General features: G+C 39.0%; 1 protein-coding gene across 2 annotated transcripts; it reads right to left on the reverse strand.

Moving 5' to 3' along the window:
- Window positions 1-705: 705 nt before the first annotated feature.
- On the reverse strand, window positions 706-26428 carry UBQLN1 (ubiquilin 1). 2 transcript variants are annotated; one of them, XM_069777272.1, is made up of 11 exons: window positions 26136-26428; window positions 14616-14767; window positions 10323-10438; window positions 8866-9128; window positions 7902-8060; window positions 7017-7260; window positions 6389-6531; window positions 5568-5651; window positions 2829-2944; window positions 2338-2506; window positions 706-1890 (listed from the first exon to the last, which is right to left on the reverse strand). In XM_069777272.1, the coding sequence occupies exons 1-11, from the start codon at window positions 26277-26279 to the stop codon at window positions 1738-1740; spliced, it is 1743 nt and encodes a 580-aa protein (XP_069633373.1). In that variant the 5' UTR covers window positions 26280-26428; the 3' UTR covers window positions 706-1737. The 2 variants fall into 2 exon arrangements, with proteins under 2 accessions (XP_069633373.1, XP_069633372.1); XM_069777271.1 differs by having other exon boundaries at window positions 706-1893.
- Between the last annotated feature and the right edge of the window lie 39 nt (window positions 26429-26467).

Raw genomic sequence — 26467 nt, forward strand, 5'->3', positions numbered from 1 at the left:
AGGCAGAGGCTGCCAACCAAGAGATTTTCTTGAACTTTTCCCAGTACTGTGCATCAGCAGTATTTAATCAATTTACTTACTGGCAAAGTAAGAGACATGATTACTGGACACTCAGTGAAGCTTCCCTTCTGTGATAAGAGTACAATGCAGTTACTGCTAACAAAACCACATATATGGCTTTGCCAAAAGTTTTTAAAATTTGACTATATGCTGAAATGTGCTCAACTTCTTCCTTTATATCACACTGTAATTTTGCTTCATTAAACTGATTAACTTTGAGTTAAGATGGGTGACTTCAAACCATTTGCAAGCAATGATTTTTAGAGCAAACTGAATTTATAGTTGTACCATCAAAAGAAAAAGAGTGTTCAGACGAAGTGTTTAAAAGCAATACAGGAATTCAGTGAGCATGTTCACAACTACACTAGCACAGAAGACCAATAAAAAGCAGATGCTATTCAGTAACACACACAGTAGCATCTTTTATTCTGCTACCCCCACTTTATCCAAGCTAGCAGTCTTTGACATCGTATGCGTCTTACTCTCTTCCCTCCACCTCATACTCCAAGAGCTGTTTACTAGTCTTAGCCCAGAGTTGGTGAGTATTCCCAGAGCTTACACTCAAATGCCAACTCTTAAGCTGGTCAGTCATCTTGAATTCTAGGTAACCATCAACCGCAAACACATTGAGACAAGATGCTTAAAGATTTTTTAATTCATTTATTACCTTTGCACAAGTAACTACCAATAAAAACTTAAAAGATATACAGTATTTTTTACATGGTGGTTAAAAGTAATTAAAATATCACATGACCATGAATGAAAGTAATGTTTCCAATTAAAAATCAGAATACACGTTAGAACCTCAATGGAACAAGCCAAAAAGCCTTAGAAGCAGTTCCAGAGCACAAGGCAGTGCTCCTTTAATTTGCACAATGATAAAGGTAATTTACAGTTAATCTTTGTGAATATTAAGACAATGTTACAATGCAAGTTTCTGTACAGTTAGATGTAAAGAGATAACCAGAACAGTGTCATCCTAGTATATTTTAACTGAACTTGCTTAAGCAATTTTGCTGAGATGGTTACCAAAGATGCTGGAAGATTCTATGTCAAAAAGAAGTCTTATGACTTTTTTTTTTCCTGGCTTTTTTGCGTTACTTATAATCTCATTCTATTGCAATGTGTAATTCTCTAGAAATGATCTGTCTCCATTGTATATATTGTGTTTATATTTTATACAAATTAAAGCAAAAAATGGTAGATTATTCAAGTGGTATAAACCTTTCAGCATTTTGCTAGCAAAAAAAAAAAACCCATGCCAAAATCACAATAAGCAGTATTGGTACCCACAAATTGTAGCTTTAATTAATTTGTTTCCTTTTTAATTTGTATTCTACATAAATTACTACTGAAGGCTAATGTTTAAGTAGTAAATAAATTGGACAGTTGTAGGTCAGACAAAACCTGTTCACCCAACTGTGAAAGCTGATATTGTGTCCAAAAAAAATCACAAATAATGCAGAACAAAAGAAGTGTGATGCATGCAACAGAGTGAAAATGCATTGATTCCGACTGTTTGAAGAAAACTACTGCACTCCACCTTAAAATGCATCAGACCAATTTTAGTTATAACAAGACAATCCCAGGAGTCAGAATGAAATAAAGCAAATATTTTAAAGATTTAAGAGCTGTTATCAAAAATAAATTACATTTTTTCAAATTAAAGAAACACTGCTATGAAGGCTGAGAGCCAAGCAGCCTTTCAATAGCTGCATTGATGTCTCCTCCTGTTGCTATTAGAGCTTGTAAGTTTGCTTCACGGTTCAGAAAGCCCATTGCACTCAGCTGCTCCAGTTGTTGCTGAAATCGAACTTCTGGGTTTTGTAACTGCTAAGAACAAAATTTCAAGCTATAAAAGTATAACGTACATTTAGCAAAGTACAAGATTTAAACATAGTTGGTTCTGCACCACTCCCTGTCTTTACTAATTTCTGACTACATCTTTTTCAAGATCCTAAAATTATACTATGACATACACGCCAGTGAACCTTACCACCTCAATCTGCCACAATCTTTCCAAGCATTTCAGAAATTCAAGGGTATGAAGATGAGTGTATAAAAATCAACTGTTCAGAGGACACTTTTACTCAAATTTGATGCTTTTCTAGCATTTACTTGCACAGCTGCAACACCACTTTTACGCCTTCTCTGCTATCGTTTGACCCCAAGTACCCAGGGAGCTCTCCCCTCAACTATCAGCTTCCTTTCTAGTGGTTTGCAATAAAAAAAAAAGTAAGAATTAAAAAAAATCTAGAATATAGTGATGTACTTTACCTGAGCATTTGCACCAGCAAGTGCCTGCAACATTTGCTGGACAAACTGCTGGTGACTAGGTTCAGCAGTTCCTGATGCTGGACTTGTATTTTCACTGGGAACAGAACTAGGTACACTGGACCCTGTAGGAGCTCCAGTGCTTCCCAATCCACCTAAACCAGGATTAAATCTGCATAAATGACAGAAAAAGAAATACACCACTTTAATAAATACTAACTTGTCTCTTCTCACTTATTTAATTACTGAGTAAAAATCCTGTCAAACAGGGGATGACAATTTAAGTAAAGTACTAAGACAAAGACCAGAGTCATCGCTGTTTAGGAGTGCACAGCTGGCAAAAATGTGACAGATTCTAAACCAAGTTTAGTTAAACTAAAAAAGGCAGGAGGAGGAGTCTTTAATAAAAACAGGGTAAGTCCTACATGTAAAAAGAATGAACAACATAACACAAGAGAAAAGTTCTTGTCTAAATTTGTAAGACCAATTCTTACCCTGGTATAAGCCCCGGCGCTTCTGTTGCTAGTGTCTGCAAGCCCTGCTGAATCTGTAGCAAAGCCTGCATTGCTCTAGGGTTTGACATAGCTGATAACGTGTCAGGATTCTGCATCTAAGAAAAGGAGAGAAACTCATCACATGCAAATGTTCAAAGTTAATATTTATCACTAGATGTTTTATAGAATCCAACATAATTTCAGAACTTGTTTTTCAACTTTGTATTTGAATAGTTACATGAAATCCTTCAGGTATTTTTTCTTCTTTGAGAAAACTTTCATAGGAGGTGATCAATGAACTCTAAATGTGGGCAAAACCTTTCAAATGGGAAGTACACAAGGAAAAGTATTTTTCAGAACCTCTTCTAGCAGACTTCATCATCTTTCAAAACCATAGGAGTCCAACATCATTGTAGAATTAGTCTCCTGTATCATACTACTGGTAAGCAACAATGCTGAACACAATGAAACTTAACCAACAGATATCTAAGAAAAAGTTATACAATTTCTTTTTCCTACCTAAGTTCAAACCACAGCAATTGATCATGACTATTTGTGAATGTCTTTATATCTGTAGTGCCCTCATAGCCTAGAGAGCTATGAATACACTGCAAAACATACTAGCAAGCAAATGTATAATATTCAAGATAGCTAAAAGGCAGAGAACAGCTAAATATATAGCTGGGTGTCGTGGTTTAACCCCAGCCAGCAACTAAGCACCACACAGCTGCTCACTCACTTCCCCCCCCCACAGTGGGATGGGGGAGAGAATCAGAAGGAAAAAGGTAAAACTTGTGCGTTGAGATAAGAACAGTTTAACAGAACAGAAAGGAAGAAACTAATAATGGTAATAATAACAATAATGAAATGACAATACTAATAAAAGGATTGGAACATACAAAACAAGTGATGCACAATGCAATTGCTCACCACTTGCTGACGAATGCCCAGTTAGTTCCTGAGCAGCGATCCCCCCCCAAGGCCAACTCCCCCCAGTTTATATATTAGGCATGACATCACATGGTATGGAATACCCCTTTGGCCAGTTTGGGTCAGCTGCCCTGGCTGTGTCCCCTCCCAACATCTTGTGCCCCTCCAGTCTTCTTGATGGCTGGTCATGAGAAGCTGAAAAATCTTTGACTTGGTATAAGCATTACTTGGCAACAACTGAAAACATCAGTGTGTTATCAACATTCTTCTCATACTGAATCCAAGACATAACACTATACCAGCTAACAGAAAGAAAATTAACTCTATCCCAGCCAAAACCAGGACACTGGCAAAGTTTACACAAATTTGAAAGAGGAAAACACTTCAGGTTCTCCAATGAAAGCTGCTGCAAGTACTTTAAGAAAATATTTAAATCATGACTTACTGCCTGATATTTGGAGCTGTTTTACAGAAATGGTGGCCCAACAGTTCTCAGAGCATTTAGGTGACCTAGATCTTGTCTCTATTAATGTTATTAATTCCAGCTGTTAAGTAGCAGCAATTCTTTCCTAGTTCTGCTGGACAATTGCCCTTTATTCCAAAGATGCCTTCCCATTATGCAGAGGAACATTCCATGGTTTCTGTCACCCAATCCCACAATATAAATGCCAGTAGATAAGCAAGGAAGTACAAGTTGCAAGATTGTCAACATTGTGAGAATATCCAGATATTTCTCCACTTTACTTCACCTGCTAAGGCTGCTGATCTTCTGACCTAACGTAGTGAATAAAACAGAGAACTAGCTGTGCATATGTTTATCACACAAGGTGATACTGACAGAAGGAGATACCCAAAGGAAACAGAAATGATTCCTACTGTGCCTTCATTAATTACTGTTTATTCACAAATTTCAAAACATACATGTCGTACTAGCTCCTCAAATACTACTGGGTCATCACAAAGCAGTAACATTATGAAATACCTCAGCTATTCATGTGGTTGAAACAATTTAAACAGTTTCTTCTGAACACTGAACTTGCTACTGTAATTCATGTATGTGTTAATTACTTTACTCATAAAACCACCTGTGTGCAATCAGACCTTGGCAATGCACATTTACCCTGATTTGCAAGGACTGCCTAATGATGGAACTCATGCACTGAATTAAGTTTTCAATTCCTAAAAAAACCTGTGCTTGCTCCTATTTAGGGAACACAGTACTACTACAGACTGTGGCAGCTAATACCAAGCAGATATCTGGGCTGCAAGCACAGTGTTGTTAGGAGGGGAACATGGTGGTAAGGCAATCTTTACAGGCAAAAAACTTCAGAACCCACTTCTGAATTAGCTAATGACTTGGGTCTTTCAAGGCATGCTCTAAGATCTCTTTCCCAAATACTTAAGGCAGGTTTGAAGAGGTACAAGAAAAACATAGTGAAATGTTGTTCTAGTAGTGGGAAAAGTACTGATCTTTTTAATTTGCAAAACAAACCATGTCACAAACAGGTGTTCTCTAGCTGGTGGGCAGTAAGAACAACTATTCCTTTTAAGCAAAGGAGCAAGAGCTAATCTAAGCAGTTTTGCTAGCTACAGACAAAAATATCCACTAAAAGTCAGGTTTAACTTTTGAAAGGGATGGAGACATTAAGCAAGAATTTATTAGCAAGGGACAATCTAACTTGGTGTCTGAAGCTAATGAGACGTATTATAGAATCTAGCTTTTAGCCAAATCAAGGAGACACACCAGTTTATTGAAAATATTTCTCATTGACTTGCAGATATTTATTAACAGCTAGTATCTCATCTTACCTGCTGAAGGAAAGTTGGAAGTTGTTGTCTCATTTGTTCCTGAAGTTGGGGGTTTCCAGCAAATAAAGGATTATTCAACATCATCTATGGGACACAAATATTTAACTTCAAAGATGAAGCAATAAAAAACACAGGGGGTTTTAAGACAATAATAGTCTATGAAAATAACCTCACAGAATAATAATCATCTACTTCTCCTTTGGCCAAAACTTGTTATGAACCACCAGCCTGAACACACTGCAGGGGGGTTTTTTTGCCTTTTTTTTTTTGTTTCGTTTTTTTTTGTTTGTTTGCCTGTTTGGTTTTGAAAGCACTTCTAGAATACCATTCATAAAACAGCATCTGCACTTCTACAGTGAGCACAGGTCACAAAAGAGAAGTTAAAACCAGAATAACACCTAGATACAGCACCAGCTCCCCTCCCTTCACTTCTCTGAAGCTAGTGAGGGTATTTATTTACTGGTAGATTTACCTTAATTTACAACCAAAGCATTTGTTTTGTCTAACTGGTTCTTATGCTGGGTCACAAGTTTAGGGCTGTACAAAACATACACAAACTTACAAGTTATTTTAGAAGCATGCCTGGCATGATGTCCAACTACAAACTGAAGAAGCTCATTGCAACAAATTGTTAAATGTAAGTAGGTAGTAATTTCAGTGAGTTAGGGATTAACATTAAAAACTGGGCCATTCACTACAGACAATTGTTGAGATGCTGGCACAAGTGAAAATCTAACTGTATCATAGATTCAACTCTTTTTTTTTTTTTTTCTTTTTTTATTTCAATACACACAATACATTACTACACCAAATGCATTTACCTGTACTGCAAGATCAGGATTCTGGCTTAATGACTGCATCATGCTTCTCATATAGGGTGCAGACAACATATTCTGCATAAGTTGTGGGTTTTCTGTTATCTGCTGTAATAAGCTCTGCATTCCTGGTGTGTTGAACATACCAGCTTAAAAAAAGTAAAAGGTCACTTTAGTACACATCCTGACTATCATCAGGTGAATTAGACTACCTAAAATGAGGACATAACCACTTGGTTTCTAAGAGTTTTAGTCCCTCAAATACACCTCACTGTGGTTCTGCTTACACCAATGCATCTACCCTAGAAGTTAATACAGGGGCTGTATCCAACAAGCAGTCCCACTAAGTATCTACATCATTAGCTGTTTTCACATTTGCCTCCAAACAGGAAAAATACCATCATTCATCTAGAGATTCCCTACCTTTGTTATTTTAAGGCAATACACAAGTACTGTCATCACTCTTAGTTTACTTTTCATGTTTGTTTTTGCACCGAGGACTTTGATACTAGTCAAATGTTCTACGAAAGTAAATAGCAATAAAAACTCTGAATCAAAAACTCTCTAACGAAAGAATCATTTCAGCAAATTCCCAATTATTTGCAAATATATGCAACTGCAATAACAAACACACCTCCTAGTCCAGGTCCCAAATTTGGTACAGATGAGCTCTGTCCCGTACTGCCAGAGGTGCTATTTCCAGCATTACTACTGCCACCGCTCTCACCACTGGTGCTGGTACTTGTTGTGGAAGTCTGAGAGCTGGACTGAGGAGCCCAGGGATTTGGCAGAGGATCTCTATTTTCTGTACGAGATGGCTGACTGTCCCCTCCTGTTGATGCATTGCTTACTAAAGAAGCAAATGGGTTACCTCCAAACTACAGCGGAAGGAAAACAAACATGTATCATCTACTAAAGCCAACCATTTTTACATCTGCTATAAAGTTACCTTTCAAAAATTACACATAAATATTGATGGCTTTTGGTCAGTTATACTCACCATTCTATAGTAATTCATTGTAAACATTCTGAAAAGACGCCAGCACTGAGAGATACTAGCACCTTCAAAAAAGTAAATCACATTTCTTTTTGAAAGCAGTGTTGCTACTACACTGGTATTTTGATCATGTAAGATTATATCTTGCATACTGGTTTCCAACTTCAAAGCCTTTTTTTCTTCTCATCTTAGGTTCCAAGTTACTAAACACACCCTTAAAAAAATTTTCCCGGACCTCAGAATTTTAAGGCAAAGAATTAAAGACATTCAACTTTAAGTAATATAGAAATTCATTAACTTTAAAATAGCTTCTCAAAAACACAAAGCAGTATCTGTATTTCTTCCAAGCCTAGAAAAGCACAGAATTTTTAAAGATCTTTCCTCTCAAGAGTAAGAGCCCTCATAGTGACTTCAAGCTTCAAGAAATGTTTTGTCAAGTAGCATTTGGAAATTTACATTACTTAACATGTTGTTATTTTTTAAAAATATTTACTTTCAGTGGCAATTGCAATCTTCTCTCACCTGTTCCTGTGCGGCATTCAACATTGGCTCCTGAATATCTGTGTACATACGTCGCAAAGCATTGTATCCACCTGGTATACTTTCAAGGTTGCTCAAGGCGCGGTCTTGGTTTCGCATCATTTCCTGCATCATTGCAGGGTTTCTAGCAAGTTCTAGTGTCTAGGGAAGTGGAACGTTTAATCTGTATTAATAAGAAATCCATTCTAAAGTGAAAACGTCAGCGTTTGGCAGTATCTCAGTTACCACTGTCTAACCCAGTTTAAAATTATTATTAAAGCCAAATCAAGTTGTCAGCTTAGTGGTAGTCAACTGAATTCAGTATTTGGCCAGCTTTCTACCACAACTGTCACTATGCTGGTTGGGCCAGGAAGCACTGGCTAAACAGGAGAAAAATCTTGAATAAACTACCCTTTTCTTCTTTCATCTTTTCAACACAATATACTCCTACCATTTCTAACATCATTACAGCAGGCAGCCTGTGATATGAACTTTAAATACCTACATTTTCAAAAGCATCTATTTGGTTTTTGATACCTTCTGCCACACAGCATATCTTGCATACCATCTAATTTTAAAAGCACTCAGAAATACGCAGTTAGACAAAGTGAAAATATGTAGTATTTTCGAGAATTACTACTTTTGGTAAACTCATTGTTGGCTAGACACCAGAAGGTTTCAAGTGTACACAGGTCATCCAACTCTAACCTCAGAAGACACAATTACAGGAGTCTTCAATGTCTTTCAAAACCATGCTGCAGATTTTCTGAATTATCAGTCTATTTCGGACATTAACAACTAGAAATACAAACATCAGTTGCCTACAGTGACCTTTATGGATTTTCTAACAAGCCTAAATACTTCAAGAATGTTTAAGCACTCAACTAAGTATGTCCAATTCCTGCTCTGTTCTTCACATTTACAGTATAATGAAAGGTCATGAACTCAGAGAGATCCTTCTACATACCTGTCTCATTATATCTGGATTATTCAGCATGTGACTGATTTCTGGATTTCTCTGTATCAGTTGCTGCATTTGAGGGTTAGCCATAATTAACTGCCTCATCAGGTCAGGATTTGAAAGCATGCTCTGAACAAATGGATTTTCCATTATCTGAACCATCATTTCTGGGTTGGACATAAGTTGCCGTTGCATCTGACTTTGCAACTCTGAAAAGTTTGATGTATTTAAGCCCAGGCTACTCAGACCTGCCAAACCTCCAAGGCCACCTTTAAGAGGATGAGAAAAAAAAATATAATTGAACTTTTGGCTTCTAGTATACTTCTGAACACATCCAGGTTCTTTCTAAATACAAAATGCTTGAATATATCCCACACTTTGAAATAATGAAAACAAATGGGAAGTCCATCTTTCCAAGGCTGTTAAGGAGTTATCCACTGAGGGTTTGCTTCTTTAAATAACAAGTCATATAACTAAAAACCCAACAAACTACATCTGAAATACAACTTATTACAATTCTAACAGCCTTTCTTCTCATTTTCCACAGCTAAGATACAAAGGATGTTTGAATTTTGTGGCCTTAGGTTCCTCCCCGCAGCGCCAGCAACACTTTCCAATGCATTTATAACAATCTTTTACCTGTCTTCTCTTGTTTAGACTGTAACCAAGAGGTATCTCCCAATATGACTCATAATCCCTATTCTAATTAAAAGTAGAGTTGTTCTTCTTTCTAATGTACCAAGAACTAATTATGCTTTGAACTCCCCTCCTTTCCTGAGTCCAAACAAAAAATTTCAGAAGCTATGAGTCTGAAGAACTGTTTACGCCTAAGAAAGCAATTACTTACTATGGTTAGCTTTTCCAATTCTACCTCTTACCCACCCCCTGAAAGCAAATTAGATGAAAAAGAATGAACCAAAAACCCCGCTGTGATTATGAAAACAGATAGTATTTTTAAATCAATAGACAGCAGCCTCTTTATTCATGAAAGAGAAGACTGATAATGCTATCAGACTTGGAACCCGAGAAATACTGAATTGTAAGATTAGCAGCAATTTTGTTACTTCTGTTCCAGATCTTGTCTTCATGTTATAGGTCCAACTTCATCAATACTCTCCTCACAGCAATTCAGATGCACTTTTAAGGAGCACAAGGACACTGGAAGGAGTTTCATCACGCATAGTGCCAGAATATAACATCAGTGGCACCTTACTACTGAAGGTGAAAAAGCACAAGTCTGAAGTTCTGCATATAAAATTAAGGAAACAACTTTCCTCTGATAACTTACTGATCAGAAACCTTCTACAACCAATACCATAGGTATTTGTAATCAGTTTTTTGGGTAGTGTGTTTGTTCATGTTTTTTTTTTTTTAAAGTTCTGTCTACATTAGAATAAAGCTTCAGGGACAACTACCTGAATCCAAGAGAAGATGCCCACCATGCTACCTACAAATACTCTTACCCAAGCCAAAAGGGTTACTATTTGTTGAAGCTGGTGTTGAGGTACTACTGCTGGATGTTGACGTGGTAGCAGTACTCCCAGTGGTGTTTGCTTGTTGAGATGGGTGGTCTTGTGATCTAAAAAAGCAAGTTTAAAGGTTGCAAGTTTAACAAGTTAATTTAAATAATCCCATTAAATATAGGAATAGTATCATACTTGAGAATCTTAATTTTTATTTCCATTCTTTCTCAAAAATCACACTATTATCTCTAGATGGCTTCCTGTAACAAATCTTTCTCAGACATCTGTAATGTCATCAGTTTTTCAGAATAGCAGCTTGAAACATTAGGAAAATGTATGGGCACCACTGCAGCCATTACCATGTTCTCACCCTAGCCCCAGGATGTCTGCCAAAGAATTGCTTCTTCTGTCCTTACCTTGCTTTAAGGATGCTTACCTTATTCCACTATACTCAAATACTACTGATTACATGTCTGGGGCTTAAAGAAATAAAGCCTAGCAAGATTTAACCTCAGATTTATTTCATGCCACATCTTTAATAGGATGCCTTACTGAATGTGAAATTCAGCTAACTTCTTATTGCATTAGAACACAAATATCAGAATCTTAACAGCCTTTAAGACTTTAAGAACAGGGTAAAAACACAGTTACACAAAGTTAAAGGCAGCATAATTTAGCACAGGCACTAAAGGCTGCCCAACTCATATACTCACCACACCTTTCTACTGCAGAGGCATTAACATGGGTGCTGCCATGTAGTAAAACAGATCAAGGAACCGAGTTTGTGTAAAGCTAACCTGGCCTCTATTCAAACGAAAAGAGGCTAGTTTAAAACCCAAATCAGTTCTCCAGTCTGGTTCAACAATCAATCTCATAAATGTCTGTATTTGCAGCAACTACAGCACAAAGTAACTTGTAGAAACTATGAATTCAGACCTCACACAAAGATTTGAGGATTTAACAGTACACTAAATTTCATACCTCAGTTAATCTCAGAGTGCCTTTCTGCTACAATAAAATTCTGTGCTTGTTTCACTTAAGCAAAGACTGGGGGGGGACACTCACGGGAACAAACCAAAAAACCCCAAACAAACAAACTAAAAAAAACAAGCCTGAGAGATGCCTCAGGTCCAGAGGCTTCCCTGTGGTTTCTAAGAGTTCTCTGACTCCAGGCAAAACACCAAACTCAGAGAGAAACCAAAGGAAAAATAAAATACTTTGCAAACTTCACAAGTTCTTTCACCAAATCATCATTAACTTACAAGTAGCCCATCTCCTGATGGACCCTGCTGATTTGACCTGCATTCTTGTAAACAGGTAAATGAAACATGGCATGCCAAGTCATGAAGGTATAGGATGCCATGGGACCAAACCACCTCATTCTATTTCTTACTGATGTTCTGGGTGTGAAGGAGGAGAAATTAATTTAAGTCCACAAGATCCAACAGTTCTTCTAAAACTTAACTCCATAGTGACTCCTCTGAATTAAGTTTTGCATATTTTAATTTGTATTCCTTTCTTGTTTACTTTCAGGTCTATCAAAACACACAGAGATTCTGCTGAATGAAAACATTCTAGAGGAAACCTTCCAGACAGACACTAACAATCCAGGAAAGGGAATACATGGATACTTGGCTTTGACATAAGCTGCCCTGGCATAAGACATCAGGTTAAACTCTGGGCTCCTGAGAATAACAAGCATTAACAGGCTGTAACATTAACAGCAACTGCAAACTTTGAACACAAGATGACTACCATTAGCCAAGCAGCTGTAACTTCAATGAGGAAGATTGACTGTATACTGACCATGGATCTTCTGCTAGAGATAATTTGTTTCCTTTGGTCTAGAAAACACATAAATCTTTCTTCCATAAGCAAAAGGTAAATAATAAGCCTAAAACTCTATATGGTTTTTCAGTTGAGAAACTATTTTGAGAAGCAACTGTACCTCTTCATGTAACAGACAAGAAAGGTTCTCAAATCAGGACAGAAAAGTAGACAAGACTAAAACTTGCAGTCCATACTGCTTCTACGGAAATTGGGGGTATATACCCTCAAGATAATGGTCTGAATGTCAAGTCTGTCAGCCTCAAGTCTTCGAGTGAAATTCCTGTCAAGTGCACATCACCTTTTATATCCACTTCGCCATTATGTTGTCTCCTGTTCACTTGTGAACAAATCAGTGTTGACTTGGAATTTTGTATTCAGAAATTCAATGCATCTTCACTGCCCATTGCTCATCATGCACTGCTACTCTGACACTGTATAGGCCAGGTTACAAGATTACACTGGAAGTCTGTATCATTCTGAAAATGTAGCACAGTAATAAAATTATCTTTTTTCAACAAGGATTGGTTGGGATATACGAGGATTCCTATTTGGAAGTTACACATCTAATATTGTTTAGAAGGGAAAAGATCATCTTCAGATCCAGTTTTGGAAAAGAACTTTTGTTTATTCAGATATATGGCAGCAACAGTAACAGCAACAGTCAACAGAAAAGTAAATAGCATAATGTAAAATGGTTGGGAGCAATCCAATCTTGATACTCATGGCCAAAAATCAGCACTTGCCAGGCCACACTGGCAGGGTCTAACTCTTGCCTTTGGGGTCAAGCATAAAATCCAGGTATTTCAGTAAGAATACTGAGATGGTTCAGGACAATGTTATACTTGCTTAAAGGCGATTTTCATTGTGCTGGCAATTCTCTTTAGCAGGTCTTAGGAGCATATTTTTAGTTTACTCGAGCACAGCTCGTAGGTGAAAACATTACTGCCTCATTTGAAGATAGGGTCAATACACGCAAAGGGTCTGTAGTTTTTGTTTGTACTTCCTCATCTAAGACACAATTAAAACGTTCTGAAGATAATATTAATACACTCTTCTAAAATTACTCAAAAAAAGTGGGAGAGAGGGGAGACATGGATTGCAATGCTAATAGGACTGATGCAGGGACACCAAAAATTCCCCAAAAGCCATAAATGTGGCATTGCGCATGGGTGCTCCTTTGCCCAAAGGCAAAGTGCAAGAAGGTACGAGAGACTGGCACTGGTATTTCAGTATGTATAGCTATTGTAGGTCCAACCTATGTACCCTCTGAAGACTGTGCAAGTCAAAAGCATCCTGCCATCACTACTCATGAAGCCTCTCTGCCACACTCAAGACTGCAGGCAAAAAAAGCAGAAGTCATGACAACAGCAGAATATCAGTTTAGATGCACGAAGTACAAAATTGCAGCATTATCTAACACTGTACACAAGATTGGGATGGCTATCAGACCTACATTTCAGGCTGGGCAGGCATAGGGCAGGGAAGGGAGATGTCTGCCAGTGCAAACAAAAGTGTTTTGACAGAGACACAACTCCAGGGCAGAGAAGATAGTCCCACCAGCATGTGAGCATGGAATTGAAGACATCAATTTCAACAGATGTCTACGTTTAATGCTAATGCTACTAATTTCAACAGGTGCCTAAATGTAATGCTAATGTTACTAATAGGCCTTTGTGACTTGGTGAGGCCTGGAAAGGCAAAGCATATTTCTTTTCTCTCCTAAATTCCATGCTCTTTCGTTAATCAGCTGACATCTTCTGACAGGAGGAGAGCCTCACTACAAACAGGAAAGACTTAAGTAGAACAGGAGCAAGAACACTTTCAGTCTAGAACAACGAACATGTTATTGACTAAGCAAGCTAGATTCAACCAAGGGATATATTACCCTACTTGCTGAAAGGATTTTTAGTTGAGCCTTTTCCTTCTGGGCACTTCACAGGAAGTAATGTGCAGACGACATAGCTCATCTGATGTAACCTTCTCATCACCAAAACAAAATAAAATAAAATCCAAGTCTTTATGTTCAGCCAGATAAATTAGTTGTACTAAAGCAGTTCTCTCAAAAATTTTCTTTCCTTGTTTTACCAAAACAGTGAGTAAGGATTCACTGCATATTTTCACTGGTGAAAAGAAAAGCTGCACAACATGTCTTTATGAACAGTAAGAGCTGGTATCTAAGAACTATGGAGCCAAAACACAGCCAGCACTCAGCACTAAAACAAAAAAGTTCAATAACAAAAAAACAAGAGACTGGCATTTAGAAACATGAATCCAATTAAAATACAAGATAACCCAAAGAAAAGAGCACTGTAATTTCAGACTGTTATTCTCCACCAACTGTGACTAAAGAGATGATTAAAGTGATTTAGTCAAATCTAGGTTTGCCCAACAGAAAGCTGTTAAGAATTCAGAGTATTTTTACTTCTTAGAGGTAAATAGAAGACCACTCATCAGTAAGGTTACCTGTTTTGTGTTTTGATAACCAGGTGAACAGTGAGTCCATCGTGAATTCCATGCTGAGTCAAAGTATCTTGATCTTTTAAAATCTTTCCAGCAAATATCAACACAAGCTGATCAGTGTGGGACTTGAAACGCTTAGAGATTTCTTCCTTGAACTAAACAAAACAGTTAATATTATACATTTATGTAATTGAAAACTGAACTATAATTTTTTTAATGATTTAAGGACAAGCTGTTTTGTTCACATTTAATATATTAACCCACTTGCACTGCACATTCTGTTTTACACAACCTAGAAATACTTTATTAAGTTTTCTCAACTTTTTTTGTCCCTAGGAAGATGGGAAATAGTTATTTCTTTTTTGTACAATAAAAATCAAGACAGTTTCACATCCAGATCACTTGTTACATAAGTAGCAATAACAAAAATCTGATTCTACTTAAAGAATACTGTGGCTTCATTCAGGCATGCATCCATGACAATAAACATAAGCTAGTATATATACTACTTATATATACACATATATATACACACTGTAAAGTATGTATATAATTGTATACTAGTAAGTATACACTAATATATATACACACACACCACTGAAGCCATCCATTGCTGGAAGACTGAGGATGCAATGTCACAAGTACAATAAATCTGTCTACGCTTTTGCTGGAACTGAACAGAGAAGTATCGTCTCTTCTTAGACATATTTTTGCTGCCTTCCATGTGTCAAAACTAACATTCCTTTCCACAAAAGTTACGTCTCAGGTGGCTCTGCTTTCTCATTCAACGCATGACATAGCTACATGAAATACGGTTGCAGCCCAAGGCATGGTGAATAACTACATCCTTCATCTGACTAGAAAAAAAATCATACCCTCATTAAAACAACTGAACATGGAAGCGCACTGTATACCTTCTTGCCTTCCTAGTCAATAACAACTAGGTTAAGCTTTAACTGAGTCCTGACTGAGATTTATTATTCTCTAGAAAAATGTTCTTACCAAATGCAAAAAATTCACAAAACTTGAAAAGGAAGATCCATGGAAAATGCTAAGGAATGACTTGATTATAAGAAAGCCAGATAAATTTATTCAACAAGACCAGTCAGTCTGCTAAGTATTTTTAAAACAACCCAGGCAGTTAGGAAGTCCTTCCCAAGGTCACTCTATTTAACATTTTAAAATTAAGTTGACCATACTACTTTAAAAAAACATCACAAACATCCTAGGGAATTCCCACTCCATATAGAAAAATAGAATAGTAATCTTGCAATTAGTTATTAGTAATTACATTTTATCATAGGCAGGACTAGAAAAGTAAAATCCCACCATATTACGCCTTGAAGTGGGTCTCTAAAAGTGTTTATAGTATAGGAAAAGAAAAAAAAGTTTTTTAAATAAATAAAAAAAAAAGAGAAAGTCTCAGAGACAACAGGCGTAAAAAGTCTCTGTGGGTAGCAGGTTGCCCTTGGTTAGTTAAAACTCTACTCACACAGAGTTAGTTTCAGTTCTTGGGGAAACAACTTTTAAGTCAGCCTTTATAATGGCAATATTTACACTTGCGATTATTCCAGAGAGTCACTCAGTCCATTCCTTCCCAACATGGGTTACTTACCTGAATTGTTCCTGACATGTTTATCTAGCCTGTTCTCTGAGGTGCCCAGTGACTTTTTTTCCAAGAAACCTATTCCAGTGTTTCACTATCCTGTTGCTTTATTGTCCTGCCCACAATGGACAATGCAAATGGATTGTTGTTTCCCTTAGAATAAAGGGTTGCAGTAAGAGTAATTTTTCCTTGAAGGTTATTTTCTAATCCAATCACTCCTACCACTCTTTGGATTTTCAAATCCAATTATATTGTTTTGTAAGTGTGGGGCTCAAAACTGGCCAAAATATTCCACACCAGTTCTTATCTATACTTAGTGGAACAACAGGATAAACCCCATATCCTGCAAGCTATATTCCTACTTAAAAGAAAAAGTGAGAAATCCATGTGGGAAAATATTTGTATAACAGTGCTGACTTATTTAACAGCTATAAACTCTAGACCCTTTTCTGCAGAGCAACTGTTCAGGCAGTGGCTTCCTATTTTGCATTCTTCTGGTTAATTATTCTTAATACACATTCCAAAGTAACACAAAACCAGCAGAAATACTCACAATTTGGTACAAAGCTAATGCACAAGAATAAAGGACTATCATACTGTGCCAAACTCATTCATTATCATATTTTCCACAGTATGTTGTGACAGTGAGATCCACAACTTAGTTCTCATCAGAAGACTGATGCTGTATGTAAACAATAGTCATAGAGTCAAAGAATATTTCAAGTTGGAAGGAACCCATAAGGATCACTGAGTCCAACTTCCTGCTCCTTGCAGGACTACCTAAAACTAAACCGTATGACTAAGAGCATCATCCAGATGCTCCTTAAACTTTGACTGGCTCAGTGCCATGAACACTTCCCTGGGGAGCCTGTTCCAGTGACCGACCACCCTCTCAGTGAAGAACCTTTTCCTTCTGTCCAGTCTGAACTTCCCCTGATGCAGCTTCATTCCATTTCCTCATGTCCTATTGCTGGTCACCAGAGAGAGGAGGTCAGCAGCTCCCCCTCCACTGCCCCCCTTGAAGAAGTTGTAGACTACCATGAGGTCACCCCTCAGCCTTCTCTTCTCCAAGCTGAACAAACCAAGTGACCTCAGCCGCTCCTCGGAAGTTTTGCCCTCAAAGCCTTTCACCATCCTATTCACCCTCCTCTGGACACACTCTAATAGTTTGATGTCTTTCTTCAACTTACTTTATCTTAAACCAAGCCCTGTCACACATTTCTAGAAGCTGCTATTTACCCATAAGGTCAAGGAAACAAGACACCACTCATAGAAAATGACCAAACAGTATCTAATATTACTAGTATATAGGCATCAAAAGCTATACACTTCCTTTCCCTTCTTGCATGTAGTGCTACTTAGATGATCTGCAATAACAACACTACAGTAAGACATGAATGCAACAGCCAATATAGCAGGACCCCCAAAACAACCTCTACAGCAATGTACATGCATGATCCAAATGCATAATAGATCTCTTTCCAGCCACAATAACAAAACTGTCAAGAATACCCAGCCAGTTTTGGCTAACTGATGTATATTTACATAAAAAGCCTAACCAAGATGCAAAAAAGTTAGGTCTCTTCATCAGCTTCACTTGGTTCAGCACAACCTTGGGACTTCTGAAATGGCAAGGTATAAGCAGGATCAGGCCTTCTTTTTGACCCTTAATTCACACAAGACTACCACCTAAAACCTAGGTTACCATGCAAGATATTTTGCAAATGAGTCTGCTGATTAGTGTTAACAGTCACAGATACCATCAATAATAGATTAGGTCTGCTCACTTAAATTTTTTTGCTGAGGCAGGGGGAGGAGAATCATCTATACATCTATAAAACAGAATCCTGAAAACATTTTCCATACATGTGGTTGGGTGGGTTTTTTTAATTGTCAGTGCCTAGTGTGTTACCTCTGGGGGAAAAAAAAAATAAAAATCAAAAGACGAGTAAGTCAGTCTTCAGCACCACCCGATCTCTGTCAATACTTGAAGATGATTAGCCTTATGTCAGAGTTTGGCACAAGTCACTACTGTTTGCACTGTGAAATAAAGTCAAGGAGAGGGCAAGAGAAGATTCTTTACCATCCTCTGGGACAAACACCTATATTCAGTATTCTCAGCCTCTCACTGTTAATGGTAACTAAACTGCAAGACTGTTCCCCCACAGTAGAGGGGAAAATCCAGAAGTTTCTTTAAATCCAGACAGTGAAAAGACAAGAGAAATGACTAGCAATTGCATTCTTACTCCCACAGACCTTATCTGTGCAGTTTTTATAGGACTCCCCACTGCTCTTACTGGCCACAAATAATTTGTTAAGGTGCTAAAGCATTACGGTAATGAAAGACAGCATAAACAGTGAAGACAACTATCTCAATTTTCTTTTCCCTAAACAGAACCATAAACATCAATCTAGTATGTATCGCCTCAGAGCCTCAAATTCAACATAAGTCATCAACAGCAAAGGAAATAAAGGAAATTATATTTATGACGATGTGAATTAATACATATTCAGGCAGGTCTAAGAAAGTAAACTTTGGTATTGTTTAAATCTTCAGTTTGTACAACTGAACTAAATAACACTATCAGTAAATTACAGTTAAAATACTTTGTCACCTGGGAAAACCAAAAGCAGAAAGAGTTCAAAGAGTCACTGACTGGAAATGATGAGCATTTCTGTCCAATTCTCCTACTGCACTGACTCTTCCTTTTTATTAACATGTAACAGCCCAAGCAATGGTTTCAGCTGATTTGCTTTACTGTTCTAAAATACAAGTTTTACTTCATTTTAATAATTCTAGGCATTGTGATATTACAAAGGTGTTCAGTTATATTTGAGCATAGAAAAGGACTTGAAGTTGTAAAAATAATGTTTCACCATACTTAACACCTAGCATATTCACAGAAACTAGTGCGTTATACTCCTCTAGTAACTGAATACCACAAAAATAATGTAAAATTATGTCAGTTTTAGACATGATTATTAGATGAATCAGTGGAGAAAAAAACAATGAAAATCATACTGAAACACCTAAGACTAACATCTATACAGGGGCCTGGTTTCTCTAGGGAGAAAAGGAGAAAGCATTCGTAACCAGAGTGAATTAATTCAAGGTCACAGCCTCCTCAAAGCATGGTAACTTGTAGATCTGACATGAATTAGAGCAAATCTAAAGCTAGTCTTGTTGAAGCGCTTTGCCCACGTTACCATTTTACCTCAAGTTAACTTGTTTCTATCAACTTTTTTTTTGTTTTTAAAGGACAGGAACAGTGTAATTTTTCACTTTGAGAACATTCACTTTTCTTTAGCAGCACACCAGCACTTCTTGTTTATACTCCCAATTCCCATGCCAAATACCCTCATCTTCACACAACTTTAAAAAACCCAGCCCAATACTCCACTAACAAAATGTTGACACAAAAAAAGGCTCCACAAAGCAAGTTATGACTTCTATTACATCTGCTCGACTTCATTGCCTCTGAAGGTTTTTGCAAGGTATGGGTGGACACCATGGTGTTGATGCCCAGTGCTGAACAAACGCATACTCATACCTGATGTAGTTAAACATTTTGTCACTGAACAAAGCAAATGTCTGAATACACATGAAGTAGAACAGCTGACTAAAACAGAGACTGTTTTGCACTGTCACTTCACAGAGCAGATCCATACTTTAAACACTAACCTATTAATATCTGACCATCTGACAAGTTGGCCTAGGAAGGGCCTGGTAAAAAGTTATTCCAGGCAAAGTAAAAACATGCAAATAGTCCTTTGATATGTTACCACCATATAATGATTCAAAAGCTTTTGCTGACTCACTCTGTGACATCAAAAACAGCAACTGTAATAACATTACTGTCCATTCACATGACAAAGTGCTGTGAAAAAGGAATAAAAAGAAGAAAACAAATAAATGAAAAATACTTTCCCAAATCCTCTCAACTGTGGCTTAATAATACATATTTAAAAATTAAATTACAATAACAGTATGAAAGGGGCCTCAGGGAATTAACCTCCAATTCCTACTGAAAAGTAACAGGAAACAGGCCCCTAAAAACTGCAACTGCTTTGAAAATACTAAGCTACGATTTCATCTAGATGACAATAAAAAAGCAAAGTTGCTGACTCTCCTCACATCGAACTCTGTTTTGAACACGGTAGTGGATGACATGGAAGCAAAGGTTTGTATCTAGAGGGCTGAACTGCAGTTTACATTCCCAGCAGTCCCTCAAACAGTTCTACTACAAAGAAAGATTTTCAAATCACATTACCTTGTTCAGCACTGCTGTTTCAAAACACACCCATGACCATTTAAAGTTTCAACCGCCATTCCTATTAACATACACAGTTAAGCTTATTAGCCAGACTCTAGTCTTTCTTACACCCATGCCCAGCAGCCTCAACAGAGGCTAACTTTCACGAGTTCCAGCTTTCTTTTACACAATAGAATTCACGGCTACAGGTCTTCTTGACCTAAGAAGTAAGGAATCAAACACACTCATGGCAATACCACCGCTGACAGCTGTGGTCTCCTTTCCTGATGAATCATACCTGGTAATCTTATGACTATGAATTAAAGTGAATCAGTGAAAACAGGGTTTCATTGCACAATTCTTGGACACTATACAGGAACGGGGACAAGAATTTGTCATTTCAAGCAGGAAGGCACATTGGCCCACAGCCCACAGTCTGCAGCAGATAAAGCATAGCTAGAAAGCGCACCCAAAATTAGGCTTCTATCTAAGCATATTGTGTCTTTCATGACTCGATGAAGTTACTATCTTCCTGTGCCTTTGCCAATGACCCATGCTAGTCTCATAATCAAATGATTTCCTCAAATCTCTGCAACCAAACCAAACTCACAAAAAACTCATCTCAAGAAACAAATTCAGATTCTTGATGAGCTTACAAGGCTAACAGCCCATAAAGAAAAACTGCAGCAGGGCAATCTAGTGGAAAGGGCTCAAGACTTGTGTTCTAGCCAGTTCTATCCCTTCCAGGCATCCTTCAGTGAGCTACTCCACTCCTTCATGCTTTGACTTAGGACAAATGGTTACCAATACTTCCCTTCTCCATAAAAGCACTTTGTAATCTACTGGTGGCTGTACTTGCAACAGCACTAGCTTATTCTCTAGCAAGTCACTGAGACTGGAAAAGGGCATAAAAGGATTATGTGTAAAATGGGATTCTTGCAGTAGATCTGCTTTTTGAGAATCTACCCTATACTTCCTTTTTCAAGAGACAGCATAAGACGCTTTATCCTTCAACTTAACTGGGAGGAGCTTGGGCAACAACCATTTTTCCTGGGGAAACACTGAGTGAGTTACTGCTGGTAGAAGAACTCCCTTCTCATCTGACCTTCTAGGTAAGCACCTTTAAATAGTTTGACTTTAGCAAGTTTTAAATTTAAGGTGATACAGACATAATGGCTAACATTCTTTTTAGCCTGTCAATGGTAGGGAACAATTAACCTCACCAACAAAAAGAAGTCTGAACAAAAACAGAAGGATGGGAAGTCCGATGTGTGCCCCAAGGGGCTTTGATTTTAGGTGAGAATAGCCAATAGATTAAAATGTATTTAGTTGATTGCTATGTAATCCTGCCGCTGTATGTCATCATTCTTATAACTGTTATATGCTATATCAATGGTATTACAGTAAGAATTACTTAGATTAATGAAGAACGAACTTTGATAAACCCGAGCAAATCACAGTGGTGATGGAACCACGACTGACTTCAGCATCCCACAAGCCCATAGTACACACCATCCTCCTGCTGCGCTCAACGTCACCTGCTCGCCACACCACACCAAGGCCCAATCCTACTCTGCTGACTGAGTGAACTTCGCACCATCCTTCCTGCTCAGACAGACTGGTATGACAGATGGAGACCAAAGTCATCGACTAAATGAACTCAAGAGACATTTTACAGAGATGGCCCACAGGCTGTGGGAATGAAATCTGTGTATATATATTAAAAGACAGGAAAAGTGGTCGTGATTAATTGGAAATGTGTCAGGAAGTGTGGGATCTGGGCATGATGTAAATGGTATAGAATAAGGGGTGGATATTGTCCTGGTTTTAGCTGGGACAGAGTTAGTTTTCTTCTTAGTAGCTGGTACAGTATGTTTTGGATTTAGTGTAAGAATAATGTTGATAACACACTGATGTTTTAGTTGTTGCTAAGCAGTGCTCATCCCAAGTTCAGGATTTTTCAGTTTCCCCTGCTCTGCCAGCACACAGGTACACATGAAGCTGGGAGGGAGCACAGCCAGCAGAGCTGACCTGAACTAGCCAAAGGGATATTCCACACCATAGGACATTATGTTCAGTATATAAACTGGGGGGAGTTGGCTGCTTGGGGAGGATTGCTGCTCAGGCATTGGTCAGTAGGTGGTGAGCAATTGCATTGTGCATCACTTGTTTTGCATATCCCAATCCTTTTATTAGTATTGCCATTTTATTATTGTTATTATTATCATTATTAGTTTCTTCCTTTCTGTTCTATACTGTTCTTATCTCAATGCACAAGTTTTACCTTTTTCCTTCTGATTCTCTCCCCTATCCCACTGGGTGGGTGGGAAGTGAGTGACTGGCTGTGTGGTACTTAGTTGCTGGCTGGGGCTAAACCATGACAATATTACATTTTCTTTTACTTCAGTTATTAAACAATTGTTCTTATGTCAACCCATGAGTTTTACTTTTTTTTCTCCCCAATTCTCTTCCCCATCGCACTGGGAGGGGGGGAGTGAGTGAACAGCAGCATGGTGCTTAGTTGCTGGCTGGGGTTAAAACATGACAGCAAGGAATTGCAAAGATTGTACTGCCATGAACTCAGAAAACAAACCAAAGGGGGGGGGGCGGGCAGGACACACAAAAGAAAAAAACATTTTACTGAGCTGAAGTGTCAGCACTGTCAGGGTCGGCTAAAGTCAGCAAGCTTACAGGTATTCATCTTCACCCACCATGTATTCATGAAGTCTTTGCACAGAGCAAGACCAGCATCATACCCAGTCAAGAAAGCAAATATTTGGTCCTTGTCCTAATACTCAGCCAAACTGTGCTCAGCACAATCAAATAGGTTCCACAGAAAAAGAGACAGAGGGGTGGCACTTGCAATCAACTGACCTCCCAGAGTGGCTTTGTACTTGAAGGTTATTTTCCATTCCAACCTGCACACATGCTGATCAACAATAACAAATCCCATGTTGCTGAAGCCTTCCAACAGATGGAAAAATCTTCCTTAACTTAGGATGGTTGCAAACCTGATTTACATTAACAGAGCAACGTAAGATATGCTTTGTGTAGCCCTAAATTTGGCACTAATGACCCAAAATACTTACCTAAAAATCTAGATTTTTTTTCTGGCAGTATTCTGAAATGACTGCAAACAAATAAACAAGTCAACTCACTAAGTCACAATATTAGCTACAGAAATATACAACTGAATGGGTTTTATTTTACTGTATAACTTTAGGGTTGTTTGGGGTTTTTTTCAACCTGCAAATATGGCAGGTGTTGCTGGCCCACCTATGTCAACAGAACAAACCACTTGCTGATCCCAGATGCATTTGAACAGATGTTCAACTTGTTTTGTATTTGAAATTAACCTATTTTCAAAGCTGGCTCAAGAAACATCACATCTACTGTTGATGCTTATTATTAACAACAGCTCATTTTTACAGTTTAAGAGAAGCAAGGAGTATTAGTCACACCACAGGGACAGTGCATTTTTTAGTGCTAGCTATGACATTGTCTGGCACTCCAAGCAAATGGTTGACCCGCAGGGGCAATCTTACTTCACCCAAATAAAGATATAACTGCAGATCTACTCTTTTAACAGCAGCTCCAAGAGAGACAACATTCAGAGTCTAAGATATCTGTGGACAACAAAGACATTTTCAGTAGTGTGTAATATTAATTACCTAGACTTGCATGGCTGCTTTCAGTAAATTCATGTTCTTGTTAGGCTGTATAACTATTTCAGTTTAAGACAATTGCTTATTTGAAAACTTGGCAGCCCTGCTGGCATTCACAATTGCAACAACCTTGTTAAAGTCAAATGTATTACAAAATTCACATCTTAAGTAAATCCATTTATATTTCCTGAAGGACCCAAACTAATGGCAGACTGCTTTTCAGGACAAATGCAATGCTCAGGTTAGACCGAGCGTATGAGTCTATCTTTTGAAAAAAAAAAAAACAAAATGAAACAAAACAAAACCCCCTAAACCTGCAAAAACTTTTACAAAAACCGCATTGACGCTGCTCACAAATCTATGGAGAACAGACAAGTGAAAAGCACCCCTTTCAGGCTGAGATTGCTGGGAAAGCAGTGGACAACATCAAAAAGCAGACACAGTCATTTTACCTTTAGGAGAAATGCCTAGATTAAGCTTGCAGAGAGAGTAGCTGATCGCATACAATACTGCAGCTGCCAAAAGACCAGTGAAGACAAGAGAGCAGTCTCACCCCTCTGGCAGCTGGAGAGAAGACCTCAATGAAACTTATGTTTGGGTAATTATAAGCCAAATGCTGACATAAAAACCCCTGAATCTAAAACAGACTCAAGGGTGAAAACTTGAAAGAAGTATCAGCATTTTGTTTCTTCACAGCAACTAGGTGGAGCAAGAGTCTGATATTCTAGCCAAGGTGCTGGCACTACATTTTACACTTGGAAGCCTGTACTTCATCTTTGGTATCCTCTGATAACCACACACCGTCTTTCAGCTCATCTGTAAGGAATGACTTCAAGCTCTGTATCTAGACACCAGTGGCACTCTTGCATACATAACCTTTTTTTTTTCATGAGGTCCGCAGTTACCAACCATACCAAAAAAATGTGAAGTCAAACTGAGCTCCCTTATTCAGGGACACTTCAGTGAGAATTTCACAGAAATTTTATGGAAAATTAAATAAGCTCTGAATCTCCTTCAAGGAGCTTCATTTTCTGGAGTATTTTAGCATAGCAATGTCTACGTCCTTCACAAGCGGGAGTCTCTGGCCTTACAGAGCCTCTACTTTATACTTTCATTACACCTTTTCTATGACTTGTAGCTTTCTAAACTAAATAAATGAAATTCTAGCCAATACTTGCGTGGAAAATCTTGAAGAAAAACAGAATAGCTGCAGGGAAGTGTCGATGATTCAGTAGGTGTCACTGCTTCTGCTGAGCCAAAGGCTCCATAGGGCACTGACTTTCACAAGAATGCAGAAAAGACCCTAATAATTCAGAGTTACCTGACAACACTGCCACGCTAAGTGCCATATCAATAACTAGCACATTTAAGTACAGCAGAAGGCGTGCTTCGTTCGTACTGCAAATTTTACAAACACAGTCTAAAGACATGGTTTCCCTCAAAAACAAGACATCTCTGCACAACCTGCTCCTGTTTTTAAAGGCAGGTCTAGATCAAGACAACCAGTGGCAACGCAGCGCTGTGATGCGGGTGACTGCATATGTTTTCTATAGTCATGCTAGCTAGCCAGCCAGCCAGCCAGTCTCCTACTTGCAGACTGAGTCAGCTCAACAGGACAAGGCACTGTTAGAAAACGAGCTACATCCACCTCCCGGGCCGGCTCTCGGCATTGCAACAGGGAGGAGAGAAGCTGGGACGCAGGAGACGAAGCGGGAGGTTTCTTCACTACCCGGGCTAACCTCAGATGGCAGCAATCCTCTCCTGGGCCGGGATCGGCCCTGGTACTCGCCCAACAGCGCCCAGAGCAGTCCGGGCGAGCAGGAGCTGCTTTGTCACCGGGAAGGGCCCTCGCCCTGCAACGCCGGAGGCGGGAACGGCGGGCCTGGGCTCCCCTCCCGGCCCGCGCTCCACCCGGCCCCGGGCCCTAACCCCCGCCTGCCTCCTCCCTCCAGGCCCCCGCCGCCCGCCCCCTCCTCCGCCAGCCCCCTCAGCCCCTCACCTGCCGGATGCTGCTCGTTTCAGACACGGCGAACTCCTCCTTCTCTTTGGGAGTCTTCACCGTGACTTTAATGATCCGCGGCTCGGCAGCGGAGCCCCGGGTGGGGGAATCCGGGGGACTACGACCCTCCGCGCTCTCCGACATGGCGGGGAGGTGGGCTGCGTAGGCCTGGCGGGCTGCGGACGCGCAGCTTCCAGCCGTTACCAGGCGGGACCGCCGCGCCGCTCCGCTCCGCTCCGCGCCGCGCAGCCTCCGCGACACCCGCTCCCGCAGCGGCGGAGCGGAAACAGCCCGGCTCGGCGGAGGCGCGGGGTGATGACGTCTCGCATCGG

Source organism: Haliaeetus albicilla, chromosome Z (genome assembly GCF_947461875.1).
Source record: "Haliaeetus albicilla chromosome Z, bHalAlb1.1, whole genome shotgun sequence".
Taxonomy (NCBI): domain Eukaryota; kingdom Metazoa; phylum Chordata; class Aves; order Accipitriformes; family Accipitridae; genus Haliaeetus; species Haliaeetus albicilla.

Coding starts and splice junctions, on each gene's coding strand:
- UBQLN1 (XM_069777271.1), bottom strand. CDS start 26,279: ATGTCGGAGAGCGCGGAGGGTCGTAGTCCCCCGGATTCCCCCACCCGG. Junction 8,061..8,865: donor ATCCAGATATAATGAGACAG/GTATGTAGAAGG, acceptor CCACTTCCCTAG/ACACTAGAACTTGCTAGAAA. Junction 2,507..2,828: donor GCGCCGGGGCTTATACCAGG/GTAAGAATTGGT, acceptor TCATTTATGCAG/ATTTAATCCTGGTTTAGGTG.